Source organism: Egretta garzetta, unplaced genomic scaffold (genome assembly GCF_000687185.1).
Source record: "Egretta garzetta isolate BGI_Z169 unplaced genomic scaffold, ASM68718v1 scaffold287, whole genome shotgun sequence".
Classification (NCBI taxonomy): domain Eukaryota; kingdom Metazoa; phylum Chordata; class Aves; order Pelecaniformes; family Ardeidae; genus Egretta; species Egretta garzetta.
Genome location: NW_009260435.1, coordinates 1,673,498 through 1,688,813, shown reverse-complemented (window position 1 = coordinate 1,688,813; position 15,316 = coordinate 1,673,498). Strand labels below are relative to the sequence as shown.

The window sequence follows — 15,316 nt, the reverse complement described above, 5'->3', positions numbered from 1 at the left end:
GGCAGTCGTAGGGAGCAATAAGGTCTCCCCTCAGCCTCCTCTTCTCCAGGCTCAGCACCCCCAGCTCCCCCAGCCACTCGCTCGCAGCCTGGGGCTCCAGACCCCTCCCCACCTTCCTTGCCCTTCTCTGGACATGCTCCAGCCCCTCCATGTCCTTCTGGGAGTCAGGAGCCCAACCCTGAACCCAGCATTCGAGGGGCGGCCTCCCCAGTGCCCAGGACAGGGGCACGGTCACTGCCCTGCTCCTGCTGGCCACACCAGTCCTGATACAAGCCAGGATGCCGTTGGGCCTCTTGGCCACCTGGGCACACTGCTGGCTCATATTCAGCCACCTGTTGACCAACACCCCCAAATCCCTCTCTGCCAAGCAGCTTCCCAGCCACTCATCCCCACGCCTGTAGCGTTGCGTGGGGTTGTTGTGATCCTGGTGCAGGACCAAGAGGTGTGGGTGGCAGGTCAGAAAACAGAAAGTGTGACCACTCAAGGCTGGAGCAGGAGGGCAGGGCTGAGGTAGAAGAGCAGAGCTGCAGAGGGGACTCTGCAGGTGACATAGCAGAGAGGCTGTGGGCTAGAGTGGCGGGCGGTGGCAGGGCTGTTGGGGAGTCCAGGTCTGAGAGAGCAGGAGGGCCTGCAGGGTGAGGTAAAAAACCTCTGTGGGGAGCTTCAAGCTGATGTAGCCAGATTAGGACAGAGGCGACTGAAATATACCCTGGAAGGGAGTACCATCCTACAAGTCAGGCTGGAAATGCAGGAATGGAGCTGGGACATGCGGTCTCATCTGATTCACAGTTATTGTCTTTGTTACTCATATTCCTCTGCTTTGTGTTCCCTTCCATTAAATCCAGCTAGGACATTGTGTCACCAGATTGCAGACTGGGCTGCAAAACAGCCAGGCTGTATGTGCCTTCAAACCACGGGGAGGCCTCCTGAGAAGGCCCAGCTATGGCAGCTGGCAGCAGTGAGTCTCTCCGCTTCATTCACACACAGCTGTCCAAATATTTCATTCCTCCTCTACCAGAAACAGTAAAACCATGTGTAGGGAGCAGTGATTAACATTTCTCCAGATGAGGATATAGGGCAGGACATGTTGGCAGGGCTGGGGCATGGCTGTCCGTTCTCCATTCATCCCGGCTTTGTCACAGATTGCCATGGTGACACAACAGCATGTGGGAGAGGATCCCAGATGTGTTCGGGGTCTCTGTTTTCAGGGTGGTGCAGTAGGCTTCTTTAGGTGAAAGCCAGCACATGGTGAGGACTAAGTATATAGTCCTTACTGGATCCAAACCATTGCCCAGTGACAGTTCAAAGGTCTCCTCCCTTCATGAACTGTACTAATGACAAAACAGGCAAGAAGGTGCACTCTGTGCTAAGCCACACAGGGCCAGCCATGCTCTCCAGAGCCCGTCTCTCCTCACTGTGGCATGGTGCAAGGCAGGGAAAACCAAACCTGGGTGGATATGTAGCTCGGGATAGCAGTCACTGGCATGCCCTGTGTGTCTGTCATCACAAAGCTGAGCATAAAAGAGCCAAGCACCCCCAATGTCTCCACAACACACCACCCACAGGGAAAAAATAGTGTCCATCAAGTAATCCTTGCCTGCATATGCAGCTTTGGTAATAGGGCACCTGGATTTCTCAGTGTGTCCTGCTTATGACTAGTACTACAGACAACACAGCCACAGACTCCCTTTGCATTGGAGAAGTGACTGCAGAGGTATGGTTGCTATTGCCTGTTTACACGTTTCTGGGCTTCCTTGCTAAGAACTGCCTTACCTCTGTGCCACATTTCTCTTTTCCTTGCGCACCTTCACGAAGACTGGAAGTGATATAGCAGCAGAATACAAGAAATACAAGAAAATAGTTGAATTGGATCCACTTCTAGAAGTCTCTGCTGAGTTTGAGGCCATTCTTTCTTCTATTTGATACTTGCAGAGACTGCGTCTGCCATCCAGTACAAAGACAGCTTCCACCCTGAGTCAGTGTGTAGCACATATTCAGTAAGAGCAGAAATCAAAGAAGGGCACTGCAGTTAAAAAGATGTAATGATGGAGTTTATTTCTGAGGAGTGGCTGATGTTCCGGAAATTTTTGCAACCAGCTTATTTTATAAAATGAGTTATGGAGCTTTTAATGTAAATTAGAAGGCAAAATCAAAGGGCAAGTGGGGTGAATGATTATGATTTTGTATTTTGGTTTTTAATCTGTTTTTCAGCTGGTTCTGCTTGCATACTGTGACTGACCTGAGCTGAGCTGATGCAGCTTTTTCTGTTACTTTAGCAAGGTTCTTGACCCTGATACTGCATCTAATTATGTTGGGTTGGTTGTCTGGGGAGCTGCCATCTAATCTGCTCCCTGTTGGCCCCTGCAGATCTTCCATATGACCTACGATCTGGCCAGTGCAGTGGTGCGGATTGTGAACCTGATCGGGATGATGCTGCTGCTGTGTCACTGGGATGGCTGCCTCCAGTTCCTTGTGCCTATGCTTCAGGACTTCCCCGATGATTGTTGGGTGTCCCTCAACCGCATGGTGGTAAGTGCCTGCCCTGCTTGCACCCCCACAGCCCTAAACTCAGGCCCTCGGTGACAACATCACCATTTCAGCACCAACCTCCCAGCACTAACATAGCATTGCCCAGCTTCCCATTTCCCCCCACCTCCTTTTAGGGCCTTCATCCACTATCCATCAGGCACTTATAAAGCCAGGGCACTGTGGACATGGAGGCTCCTTGGAGGCAGACTCTGCAACGAGACAGTCCCAAGGCTCCAGAGCAGGAGCCAGCCTCAGAGGACCCTGCTGCGGGCTGCCTGCAGCAGAAGGCAGGAGCCAGGCTCCCCCTCCTGGCAGAAAACAGCAAAGAGCAAGAATGGAAACGGTTTTCTGCTGGCATCTGGGCAAACTGAGCCAAAGGCAGGAGGCAGAGAGGGTCCTAGAGCCATAATTCCCATTGGTCCCAAGGAAACTGTTAAGCCTTCTGCTCCATATCCTCTTAAAAGGGTCGGTGTGATCACCCCCCCTTCTCCCTGGGGAGCTGCACAATATCCCATTGGAGTGGGCTGAAACAATCTCTGCCAAAGCCACGGTTCGGCCTCCCGTCATGGGATCAGTAGCCAGACTTCCCAATAACGTCCCATGCTGTGCTGCTTACTCTGCTGTTTGCATATGGTAAATGCACGGGGAGTTCATGGTACCTTTCAACCATCTCGCTGAGAATTCAGGATCTTTTATTCAAAGGGACAATGTCCAGTTGATTAAGCAGCAAAAACTGACAAAGCTTAAAAAATTGTCTCTTATTGCAGCTCTTAACCTCCAGATTCTCCCAGCCAATTTCTCCTTAAAAAAAAAAAATAATCAGGCACTCAGGCGGAACAGAACAAATGTAAAATGTATAAAAGAACTGCCAACTTCCCATGCCTCCCACATGCGGAGCTGTGGGCACATGTTACCCATGCTTGACAAGAGTGAGCATCCATAAAAAAGTCGTCTGTTTGGTGTTTATTTATTCATTTCTTCCGTCTGCCATAATCATTCACTTCCTGCTGTTGAAAGGTGCCAGACTGACAGTTCTGGAGACTAGAACCCTTTATTTATCTACAGCAGAAGAACAACCCATGCAACAGCTGCCTTATCTCCCCTATCCTGCCTTTTTATTTTTTATATGACAGGAGCAATGAGATCAGGGCTCCATTGTGCTTGTGCTATTCAGGTTCAAAAGGACACACAGCTTCTCATCCTGGAGAGCTCAGAGGTGCAGACAAAAATCATTCCCATCTGATGAAGTGACTGGGCCATGGTGCCCTTGCAGGACAGCTTCAGAGCAGCAGATTTGAACCATGTTTCCTTCATCCTAACATTTGGGTGGAGGCTGCTGTCTGATGGGAACAACTTCTGTTTGCTTCTCCCATCCGACCCTGGTGGAAGAGGTAAAAGCTAGGGTTGCAGAGTTGCAAGTCTGAGTAGCGTGCTTGGCTCAAAGGCCAGTGGATGAGACCTGCAACACAAGTTGCAAAGTGACCTGAAGAGTCAAAACAACCAGGTCTACTGGTAACTGGTGCGTGGAGAACCTTTACAGAAGGCAATAAATAGCAATGGCAGTCACACATGGTGAGAGGAAGGATAATCCCGTGGCTGGAGCACTGACTGGAAGTGAGACACCTGAGTCCAGTTCCCAACTCCGTTCAGTGTGATCCCAGGAAAGTCAGATGGGAGGCTCAGAGAGTTCTCCCAGCTGCAATGCTTCTGAGGATAAATAAATACTGTAATGGTGGGTGTCTAAAACATCTGAGAGACCTGGGGTTGTACTAAGTAGGTTGCACAAATGCATGCCACAAGCTAATGCAAATTGGCTCTTGGATACTTTTCACTAAGAGGCTGTAAAGCCAGAAAACCACTTGTGTAACCCAGTGGAACAAAGAGCTGCAAACATATTGGGATGAAAGCCTGATGATGAGGAGAAAAAAAGCTGAATTTATATAATCTAGAAAAAGAGTTACCTGGGCCAAACTATGATCAGAGCCTGTAAGTGACCATTAAGGTAACTGTGAAGGGACAGGGTCTTGAAAAGTGGCAGGAGACAGGACAGAGGAAGAAAAGGTTTAGCCTAGACACCTTTCCTAGCAGCAAGACTGAGGAGAGGGGGGAAGGACACATCCCACAGGCAGGAGAGCTCAGCAAAGTCTCCAGGAGGTGTAGGGTAGAAAGTTTCTATCCAAAGCAGAGCTTTACAAGGCAAGGACTCATGCTGCAGTATTTGTCTTTCCAGCTTTGAGAGCCTGTGAAGCTGGGAATTAAACTTGCCTTGTGTGATTTTTTCCGCTTCTCTGCAGCTAAATAACCTTCACTTTTTCCACTTAATAAAAGTGAAAAACTCAGTGACTGCCTCAGAAATGGAGCCTCAGGAAAATGGGATGAAGAACTGGAGAGATGTTTAGATGCCCCACCTATAGTTCAGGTGGCTTCTATTCCAGAAGCTGTACAGGAATGTGCCAGCCCCAAAACAACTTAGTTTTAGAACATTTAACAAAGAGAATAATTAGTTCTTCTATCAGTTCTTCTAATCAGTTAGTTTCTCCTCACAATAAGGGCCTGTCCTCTAATCTCCTGAGAAGAGTTCCAGATGTGTGTCATTGGGACAGTGATGGATGTGGCTGGCATGATTAGTGCAACATTTTACATATAGTCTATAGTGAAGTAATAAGAGAGGCCACTGAGTCAGGAAGCAACAACAAACTGGTGGTCTGGGCTGTTCTCAGAGTTTGGTGCCAAGATCTTGATAGTAGTTTCCAGAATGGCTCTGTTTGAGAGCTGTGATGGACACGGTTGGGAGGTGGGACGGCATCTGTCTGTGACAGAGAGTCGGTAGGTTGGATTTTGGGACATTCTGTACTGACCTGGTCACAGCTTTGAGGAGATAAATATACTTGGTGCACGACTGCCCTGATTGCACATAGAAGCCAAAAAGCTGTGATGCAACTGCTGGAAGAAAAAAAGTAATCTTCTGAAGCTGCTACAGCCAAGTGGAGCTGAAAGTGAGATGCCAAATGCTTTGGAAGCTTTCTCCTTGAGTATGCTGGTGCTGCTCTTCCACCATTCCAGAGTTTCCCACCTAGCCACTTGGCAGTCCATAAGATCAGCTCTGATTCCAATACAGAATCACCTCCCATCTGCTTCATAAAGGTTTAATCCTCTTCTAGGTGATCTATGAAGGGTCTGGTGTTGCCAAAATCGTATCAGGGCCTTGATAAATTCCTGGGTCCAGTTCATCTTGGTGTTTTCTACATGTACCATGTTTCCTCTTTAACAACTGTAGAAGGAGAGAGTCTCTGTATGACTTCTTTCTGAACTGGCTCTGATATGACAGCGGTGGATGTTTTCAGTATTAATTGCTGAGCCCCAATCTCAGGGGCTTCAGCATTAGCTTCCCTACAGGGCACTTTATTAAAAAGAGAAACACTGGTGAGTCAGCTGCAGAGTGGCATGTGTGCGGGCAGCAGCATCTCCCCAAGACCCTGCCTGGCAGCTCCTCATCAGAGAAATCTGAGCTCTGCTGAGACCTGAAAGCTGCTGGAAACACGTGGCTCACTCCCTTTGGTATTGTGCTGAACTGATAATCCCTGCAGGGAAGACAAATATCCCCATGTCAAATGCAGCGACCTTGCATAGGAAATACTAATTGTCTTCCCTTCTATCAAAAGAAGGAGAGTAGCTTTTCTTTTGAGCTTAACCCCCTCCCCCCCTCGCAACCCCGCAATACATTCTTCTAGTGTTGCTGATAGAAAGGAGGAAGAGAAAGGGATGCAGCATGTGTTGTGGAAGTCAGAGCAACCCTGTGTAGATCTCCTGTGTGATTCCTAACTCCCTCCGAGCCTCTGGTCCAGCAGATCTCTCCTACCCTCACTCAGCAGGCATATGAAACTGTGTAGTAGATTATCGTGTTTCATAAAATCTGCCAGAAAGCAGCAAGAGTAGGGCTGCTCCACAGTGGGATGTGAGCCAGAAGCCAAGGGTGGCAACCACACAGGCCACTGCCCTCGGCAGTTAGGGCATGGTCCTACCAGTGCAAAATGGGGCGGGCAGAGCAGAATTGGTGATAACAGGGTCCATTGACCATTCCAGTGAAGGCAGGGTGAGAGTCATGTCCAGAGCCTACCCGGGGAATACTGGACTAGGAGCAGCAAGAGAAGGGGTCAGAGACAAGGCTGGAAACAAGGCTAAAGCATATGTTTGGGACCCAGGGCTGAGCAGAGGTACAGCTAGCTCAGGTAAGGTCTGGGTGCCCAGGCCTGTACTGAAATGGAGCTCCAGGAACAGTGGGTGCATGGGTGGGGGTCCCAGGCAAGACCGACTGGGGCAATTAAGACTGGTGCACTCAGACTCCTGAGAAAATCTCTTCTGTTAGGTGAAGGCCATGCAAAGCTCTCCTTGGAAATAAGCCAAGACCAGGCAGGTTCTGTCCGATGTGAAGTTTGACCTGTATCATCTGCATTTCTCCTCCCACTGTTCCCTTCCTCTAAATTGGATCTGAAGGTTTGTTTTCCGGGCCCAGAAGTTACAGTGTTGTCCAGGGGAGGGCAGTGATGTTCAGAGGCCTTATTTTACAGCTCGACATATGTGGTGTGCAGAAATAAACCCCAAGTGACAGCTCTGTGGCCAGATAAGATCACTGCTGAGGCAAATGTGGGAGTTCACCAGATCAAAATATCCCCTTTCATTACAGACAGCTCTGTAATACTGCAAAATGTTAGTGGTGTAAGTCAGGCGTAACACTGGGCCCACAGGGACATACCCTACCCCAAGAATTTGTCAGTACTTCTCTCTGTCTTTACTTCTCTCTCTCTAGTCTTCTCCAGTGAGGGTTCAATCGGGTACACTCACATGTACATCAGACCCAGAACATCCTATAAGACACCATACTCTTTCTTTAGGTGCTTCTGTAAGGTACTGCAGAACCCAATGCTGTCTTTGAAGAGTTCCAGGAACATGTCTCCCAAGTATTGAAGGGTGGATCTGAGCAGAGGCGTTGCGGTCCAGACACTAATCCCAGAGAAACCCTTATAGTACTGCCAGTGTGGATGTTAAAAACAAGCTAGGCTGAGAAAGCGCTTCAAAGTAATTTTAACTCCCTTTTGCAAATGCTCTTAGTGCCTGGCATGTGTCTGAGATAACATCCCTCTTGACTATGTTCAAGCACAGATCTGTAGCTCCATTTTAGTGTGCTTTGAGATTTGGTTAATGAGGAGTCATTTTCTTTCTGCAGTTTAAGGCCTCATTTACCTACCCTAATGAGTCATTTTAGCCACTCTGGTATATTTGAAGTAGTACAACCCTCCCACCATGGGGACTGGCATAGTGGTGTATTGAGTATAGGGGTATGTCTCTTACAGAAACAAGCTGTATCAGTATAAGGCACTGCGATGCTAGTAAACTTGTGTCCACACTTCATTTGGAACTACTACTACTAGTCTGGCTTAAAAGTACTGCCTTCTTGACCTGCCTGCTTATTCTGTGGAAAACAAAAGAGTGTAGAGCAGGCCTAAAAACTAAAGATAGTATACTAAGACCTATAAGCAAAGAGCCATCACATAGACTGTGCCATGAGGATCCAGTGCTCTCTACAGATGCTCAAAGAGCTCAGAAGTTGTGCCCTAACAGTAATTGCTCTGAAAGGTTTCCCCTTCATGGAAGTGCCTCTCTTTCAGCAGTCCTTGGTCTCTTCTCCTAGCAGACTGCATTGCTCAGGATTGTTTTTTAAACACTCCATGTTTTCCTCCAGCTCTCGCCCCTCAGTCTGTCATTACTCAGTGATCTCCTCAGTCTGGCACGAAGCAGGCTGTCCTCACAGGGAGCCATGCTGCTGATGGAAACCGGGGTTGTGACTTGTAAGTGTAGAGTTCCTAGGGAGCCAGAAGTGTTTCTGCAGGCTACAGGGGCTCAGTGATGTTGGATGTTGTAGTTTTGGATGAGTAATTCCTACAAAACACTGGCAAGCTTCCTCGTAAACAGCACTCCTGAGCAGCAAGTTGCTGGAAGAATGGCTTTTAAAACTTAAACCTGCCTGATACCCAGATGTTCCTCTTAGGCTCTGATCATTTGTGGCCATTAAAGACCCTGGCAGCCAGTTTCCTGATATATCAAATTCCAGCTCAGCTATTCTTATTCTGTCATCCCAAATTCCCTTTGGAATTTCAGCTCGGCATTTCTTTTCTCCCTGCTCTCAATTCTGTTGTGGAGATGTGCGGCCCTGTTAAACTACTGCCACACCAAACTCAGAAGGCAACAGCATTTCTGCAATGTCCAGTGAGAAATGCCTGCATGGGAAAGGAACTAATTTAACAAGGAAGGGATGGGGCAGGACACCTACACTACCACCTCTGCCCAGTAAAGCTGTGAATGCGCTGCCCACTTTTACAGGTGATGCATCATTTTAAGCAAAGTTTGGTCAAGTGTGACTGGTGCTGTCTCAGGATGACGACTTCCCTGCTGAAGAATGGACAATAGATGGGCTAAAGCCATAGAGTTGACAGCATTTGCCATTCTGTAAGGGCATGGGCCACGGCTTTTTGACTGCTAGTACTACAGGGCTGGGGGAAAGGGACTATGGCTCCTGGAAATGTTAACAGTGAAGATGCAGGGATGCCTGCCTAAGGTGTGTGAGATTCTTGATGCCTTCACAGATCAGAAGTGGGTCTGCAAAATGACACAAAACCTGGGTGGTAGAAAAATACATACACACACACACACACACCCTTTGGCTAGGACTCTAGGAGACATGGGTGAGGGAAAGGAGCAAGCAGATTCACTCCTTTGGTACTTAAGCCTCAGGCAGCCCCTGTTCTCAGATCTTTCGTGCTACTCTGTACAGGCAGCAGAGTGCAAATGCTCTTTGCCTTCATCTGTAGCTGGCTCCCCTTTGGGTTGCGGCTCCTCACACACTGGCAAGCCAACTGCACAGCCAGGAGTAGAGACACCAATGGCCACATTGTCTCTTGTCTCTCTCTGTTGACTCAAGGTTAGTTTTTTCCAGTGCAGGAGGTGAACAGTTCCCTGCTTTGTTAGGGAGGTGAGCCCAGACAGGCTGGCACCAGCAGGGACCAGTCTCTTCTGGGGCTATGAATGTGCTGCTGCTTCTGTGTCTGCTTCGCTGCCACTTCTGTTGCTTTGCCCTTCTTGTTGCAGTGTGAATCAGGCCTGTCTTGCATAATGTAACTGAATATGGCCAGGGTAATGCTATCCCCTGTCTTTGTCCATGTGCTTACCTCCTAACCAAGCATTAACACTCTCCAGAGGTCCCAGCTCTTTGCCACAGCTCACAAACAGCAACGGTATGCTTTGCTTCTGTTTACTACTTGTAACCTTACTGAGAAATTTCCATCAACATTAGTGACACTCAGAGAGCTGTTTGCAGAGAGGTCATCAGCCATCCACCTGGCAGTGATTAGATCCCTCCAAGGAGGCAACCAGTAAACTCCAGAGCTCCCAGCATTACTGGTCACTGGTGCCGAGACTGCCGCATCTCTCTGAATGGAGATCACAAAAGTATTGCTTGTCTATTTGACAAGCCACAAACCAGGCCTTCTGTACAATGACCTTCTAAGTTGCCATGGTATATGTACCTGCAAAGCTATATTCATAATGTTAACACCTTCCTAGGAATGGAAAGAAGACTGATGAATGTACAGATTATGTGCTGCGATGAATGTCACTGTAGCAGAGGTATTTTTTTTACATACCTTGTAATAGCACTGTGTGATGACAGTGCATTTACTTTACAAGGTTTTGTGGCAAGACTTGCTAGCGTATAATACCCATAGGATGGTAAATGTACCTTGAGCTGTTCCATGAACTCAGGCTAATCAGAATAATCATGAAACCTATGCCGTTTTTCCTCCCGATCCCATGATGTAATTGTTGAGGTGTGTCTTCTGTTAGTTACAGTGGGAGAGCACAGGGAGTCTGAAAAAAGCCATTGACTTCAGCTGGCTTCTCATGGTGATTTATTGCATCTCTCAAATGAGACCATTTGTAGTTTTCTCAGCTCCCTGAGAAAAGCCCTGTATCACACTGAGAAGAACTTGCGATCTGAACATTATCATCCTAATTTTCTGCCCTTCCCATCTCTTCAGGTAATGACCAGAGATCCTGACCATTTCCTAAATTGCTGGGGAGTGATTTTCCCCACTCTGAGATCTTGCTGCTGGCAACCTTGCTCAGGCTCTCTTTCACCAGTTCTCTGTCAAAGTCCATTTCCCAGTGGAGTAATCATTTGCTTGAGTTCCTTCTCCCACCCATGGGTCATTTTGAACATATCCCAATGCATCATCTCAGTTTATCCCAGGTTACCAGTGTGTCAGATTGTCTGGCTTCCTTTCTGGAAAGTTTTGCTGGAAAGAGTACATGGAATCTGTAAAATCCCTGGCCAAAGTCAGTTAATGTCAAATGACTAAATTTGGGCTTGGTTTTCTTTTTTTTTAAATCAAGTGTGCCCAGCACTTCCAAGCCATCAAAGAATTAAACTGCTTGTTTAACATATAGAGGTGCTTCGAACATGGACTTTTGGGTCTAATGTTAGGTATCCTTTTCTGAAATGTGTTCATCTCAGAGAATGTCTTGTCCCACTGCTAAAGCTTTGTCTGTCTATCTGTCTCTTTAGAATGACTCCTGGGGGAAGCAGTATTCCTATGCGCTGTTCAAGGCAATGAGTCACATGCTCTGCATTGGGTATGGGCAGCAGGCGCCCGTGGGCATGTCAGATGTGTGGCTCACTATGCTGAGCATGATTGTCGGTGCCACCTGCTATGCCATGTTCATCGGCCATGCCACAGCCCTAATCCAGTCTCTGGACTCCTCACGGCGTCAGTACCAGGAGAAGGTAAGGACTGGACTTTGCAACCCTTATGTCACCCAGGGGTGGTTTTATGCGCTGTCTGGAGGAAGCCGGGGCTGTCAGTTACCCATGTGAGAGGCCAGAGGTACGGTGTCTTTGTCACCATGGCAGTTTGTTGGTAATTCATACCCATCTGTTCACTCAGAGAGACCCTCGGGAGGAATAGATGCAAGATCAGATGAATAATAGTAGGGGAAGTGGGTGATTCTTGTTGTCTCTGACTGTCTTTTTAGATCAACATTATCAATGTCACTAGTATCTAAAATTGTAAGTCACTTTTTCCTTTCCAAGATCTTGTTTCAAATCCCAAGTGAATGTTCCAGAATGTGCAGCTTTTGTTTAGCAAGTACTTTCTTTAAAAGTACTTGGGTGAAGTGCTTATGGGTGAAACTAGGTAACAAACCCCAAAGCACAGATCAAAGCTCAGGAGCACTGAACAGGTTCCCTAGGTAGCTATCGAATTAATTGCACAGTTGAATTGCATAATGTAGGGCACAGACAGAAATGTCACAACTGATCAGGTTACCACTGCAGTGGCAGTAACTGGTGGTGGTGGGTGTAAGGTGATGCTGTGAATTTGTAAGGTGGTAAGGGGCAAACAGGGTCGGTCACTGTGATTCAGCTGATAACTCATGGAGCTGCATCGATTCCTTCCCTCTCTCCACAACTTCAGTATATTGCTATCTGTACAATGACATTTTGTTACTTAAAGCAAGGGGGCTGCTGGTGCAATGATACTTTTCCCTCACAAAACTTCTGCTTTCGACTTCTGGTTGAACTGGTGGGCCTGTACCTCCACAAAACAGGAGAGCTAATTGAAGAGTGACTGCATACAACTACGGGCAAGGGCCTGGGTGGCTCAGAGGTGAGGAAGGGACTTGACGGCAAAGACAGCAGGTTACTTTCAGGCACCAGCAAAAGCAACTGCCTTCAATTAGTGGGCTGAGGATGTCATAGCCAAGGAGGTATTATGGTCAGGGTCTTGGGATACATTTGTTCTGAAGATTAAGAAGAGGAAGAATTAGTTGCTAGCCCTATTCTGACCCTGCCAGCTGCAGTTAGAGTAGGTCAAAGGATAACTGTCATTCAAGGGGGCAAACTACAGCTAGCATGCACAGGCTAGGTGAATTTTAAGTTCAGGGAGGAGGTGGGAGAAAGGATTTGCTAGACAGCGTAGGAAAAGGTTTGAGACATGAGGACTACAACACTGGACCACAGAAAGAGAGTAGGTCAGAGAGTGAAAGCGAAGACGACTAGAGGCCAAATCATGCTTTGGGGGAAGATCTCAAACCACAGCTAGAGCTAAAAGACGGAAAAAGCCCAGGAGAAGAAGTGTGGAGGGCTGGGATGCAACTGGAGCACTGGGCTTTGTATAGAGTTTTACCACCGTGTTACAGATGGGCTGGACTAATTCTAATTGAGAGTACGGTATGCCAAAGAGAAGGACACTGCAGCACTAGGAATGCAGGCTGATCAAATCTGTGTATGCAGAGTATTTATTCAAATGTGTTTGAAGTAGCATAGAAGTCAAGGACTGATTTTCAAATCCAGCCACCTGGTCGACCTAGCTTCAGCCAAGTTTACACCTGCAGGACTGGGCACTATGATTTTTTTCTCAAGCCAGGTCTGAAGACAAGGGCAGAACTTGACCCTGGAAGTTGGATTCCAGTCAGTGCTCAGGGAAATCAGTCACCAGTAAGCCAGCAGGGACTGTGGTGGGGGTGGCAGAAGAAATGTGAAATGTTAAGGCCTTATTAGTATGTGGAGATGTGAATGAGAGGGTTAACAGATCCAGAAGGAAAGCTTCATGATAAAAGCTGTGGCTAGAGGATTTATTCATGTGTAGTGGTTATAGCAGGTTCATTTTCCAAGGTATTCTCCTAGGATTAGAGCCTCAGGGATTGAATACGTTCTTTTTCTGCTTGCAAATGGGACAAACGATGGCCTAAAAACAAATATGTATTTACTTTCTGCATTCCTTAGCACTTGAATAGCCATGATTAAAATGAGGCTGCTTCGTGATTTGCAGCCCAGCAACTCAATTTAGTTCAGTCCTCATGGGACAATGTGTCTGTTGAAGCATATTATAAGCAAAGAATCTCAACAAGTTTGGAGGTCGACTGGTAGAAGCAGACAGCAGTTGAGAGGCCTCACCTGTGAGTACACCTTGGGGCTGCGAACAGGGCTTTGCCTCTCGCCTCAGCAGCGGCTCAGGCTACAGAGACTTTAGCAGCTGTTCTGGGAGTAGCCAAAGAAAGGGGAGACAGTGGGGAGGGAGAGGACATAGTAGCAGGACCGAAGGTTATAGCTAGTGACTACTGACAGGCTTTGCTTTGTGTAACCTTCAGGACAAGGTTCAGGAGTGAGTTTGTGGTGAAGTTCCAGATTGTCTAGATCTCTGCCAAACCAGCTTGTTCTTCCCTTGTACAAACATGGCTTTTAAGAAGAGGAATAAAAGCCAAGATGTGCTGTTGGCTTCAGTAGCAGGCTTGTCTCACTCTGGATTGGATTCATTGAACATTTGGACATTCAATCCCTGTCCTGTCTAAATCTCCTCCTGTAGCATCTGACTTCATGCTACGCTGGTTTCTGCAAGGCAGGGAAGCTGTATAGGATCGACCGGATAGGAGGAAGCATGGAGAATTTGGAGAGGGAAGTTGCACCCTCCAAGACGGTGTAGTGCCGAGGCTTCTGAGTACAAGTGGCACACAGCACTCACACCAGCTCAGGCACTGAAAGTGGCACAGCCCTTATGGAAGTCTGGCTCTGTGCCTCACTTAAAAAGTTCTGAATCAGAAGAGCTCTTTAGATCTGGCACTCTGAAGTGACTGTTTCATTTCCAGCTCCAGTTGCAAAGTTAGAAGGGACCTGTCTGTCCCATCTTGCATTGCAGTGTGTTATGCCCTAAATTGCTTGCCCATGGTCACAGAGAGAGTCAGTGAGATGCAGGATCAAGAGCGGACTCCTATCTCTTAACTTCAGTCTGGTGTCTAACTCCAAAATATCTTTGCACCCAAGATTGGTGTCTGTTTCCTACATGTGAGAGAATATTACTACAAGTCCATCCTGAAGGATTCTGATAGAAAAATTTCCCAAAGCCATGTTGTGCGTATCATACATACTATAACTGAATCGATCTGGCAGCCTTGACCAAAGAGGGGAAGCCTCACATACCCATACTCACCCAGTGTTCCCTGCCACTATTCTCAACTCCACTGTTCCACTCTTGTGCACCACCTTTCATACTTCTCAGCCCTTTACTGAGCTGATTTCTTCCTTCTGCGTTAGTTTTCTGCCAGATTAGTGGGTTGAATTAATTTACTGTAGAGTCCAGTGAGTGCCAGAGCTGGTGCAGGGTGCTGGTGGAGGAGGTCCATAAGCAAGAGCAGAGGTGCAAGGCCCTTTTCAGCTGTTTGTGAATCAGCTCAAGCCTTAACATGTAGGTTCATCACTGACTACGAAATTACCCCACAAACTGCAGTAACTGTGGCTCACAAGAGAGAACGAGTGTTTCCTGCCCAAGAAATGAATAAATTAGACTGATATGCAAGTTATTTTCATGCTTTTTGCAGGTTCCCCTATTAATTTCTTTCTCTAATCCTAAAGCTCAGCTGGATTAATATTTATGTCAAGTCACCACACACACACGCACACTCATCCTCCCCAGCAGATTCTGTAACCTTGAGGCTTTTGGGAGCAGTGATTATGCTGCTTACTGCAGCCGTGCTCCTTGGAACAAAGCAGAGAGAGACTCTGGGCTTCACTCTTCCATTCCAGCAGGATGCAAACAGTGATGGGCATCGTGCAGAGAGGCTCGGCTCTCCCATGTTATCTTCTCAGGCACATAGGGAATAATGACTGATGAGAGGTAGGAATTGCTGCTGTCAGCGTTGCAGAGCACAGCAAAGCTGTAATCTCTCCTTCCAGAGCCTCAAT

The 15,316-nt window shown here is 47.5% G+C and overlaps 1 protein-coding gene across 2 annotated transcripts in view; it reads left to right on the top strand.

Moving 5' to 3' along the window:
• Positions 1–15,316, top strand: part of HCN4 (hyperpolarization activated cyclic nucleotide gated potassium channel 4) — a 104,110-nt gene that overhangs the window by 61,849 nt on the left and 26,945 nt on the right. For both annotated transcript variants that reach the window (XM_035899492.1, XM_035899491.1), the window contains exons 3-4: positions 2,368–2,529; positions 11,147–11,365. In XM_035899492.1, the coding sequence (XP_035755385.1) occupies positions 2,368–2,529; positions 11,147–11,365 (381 nt within the window). The remainder of the gene's footprint in view (positions 1–2,367; positions 2,530–11,146; positions 11,366–15,316) is intronic.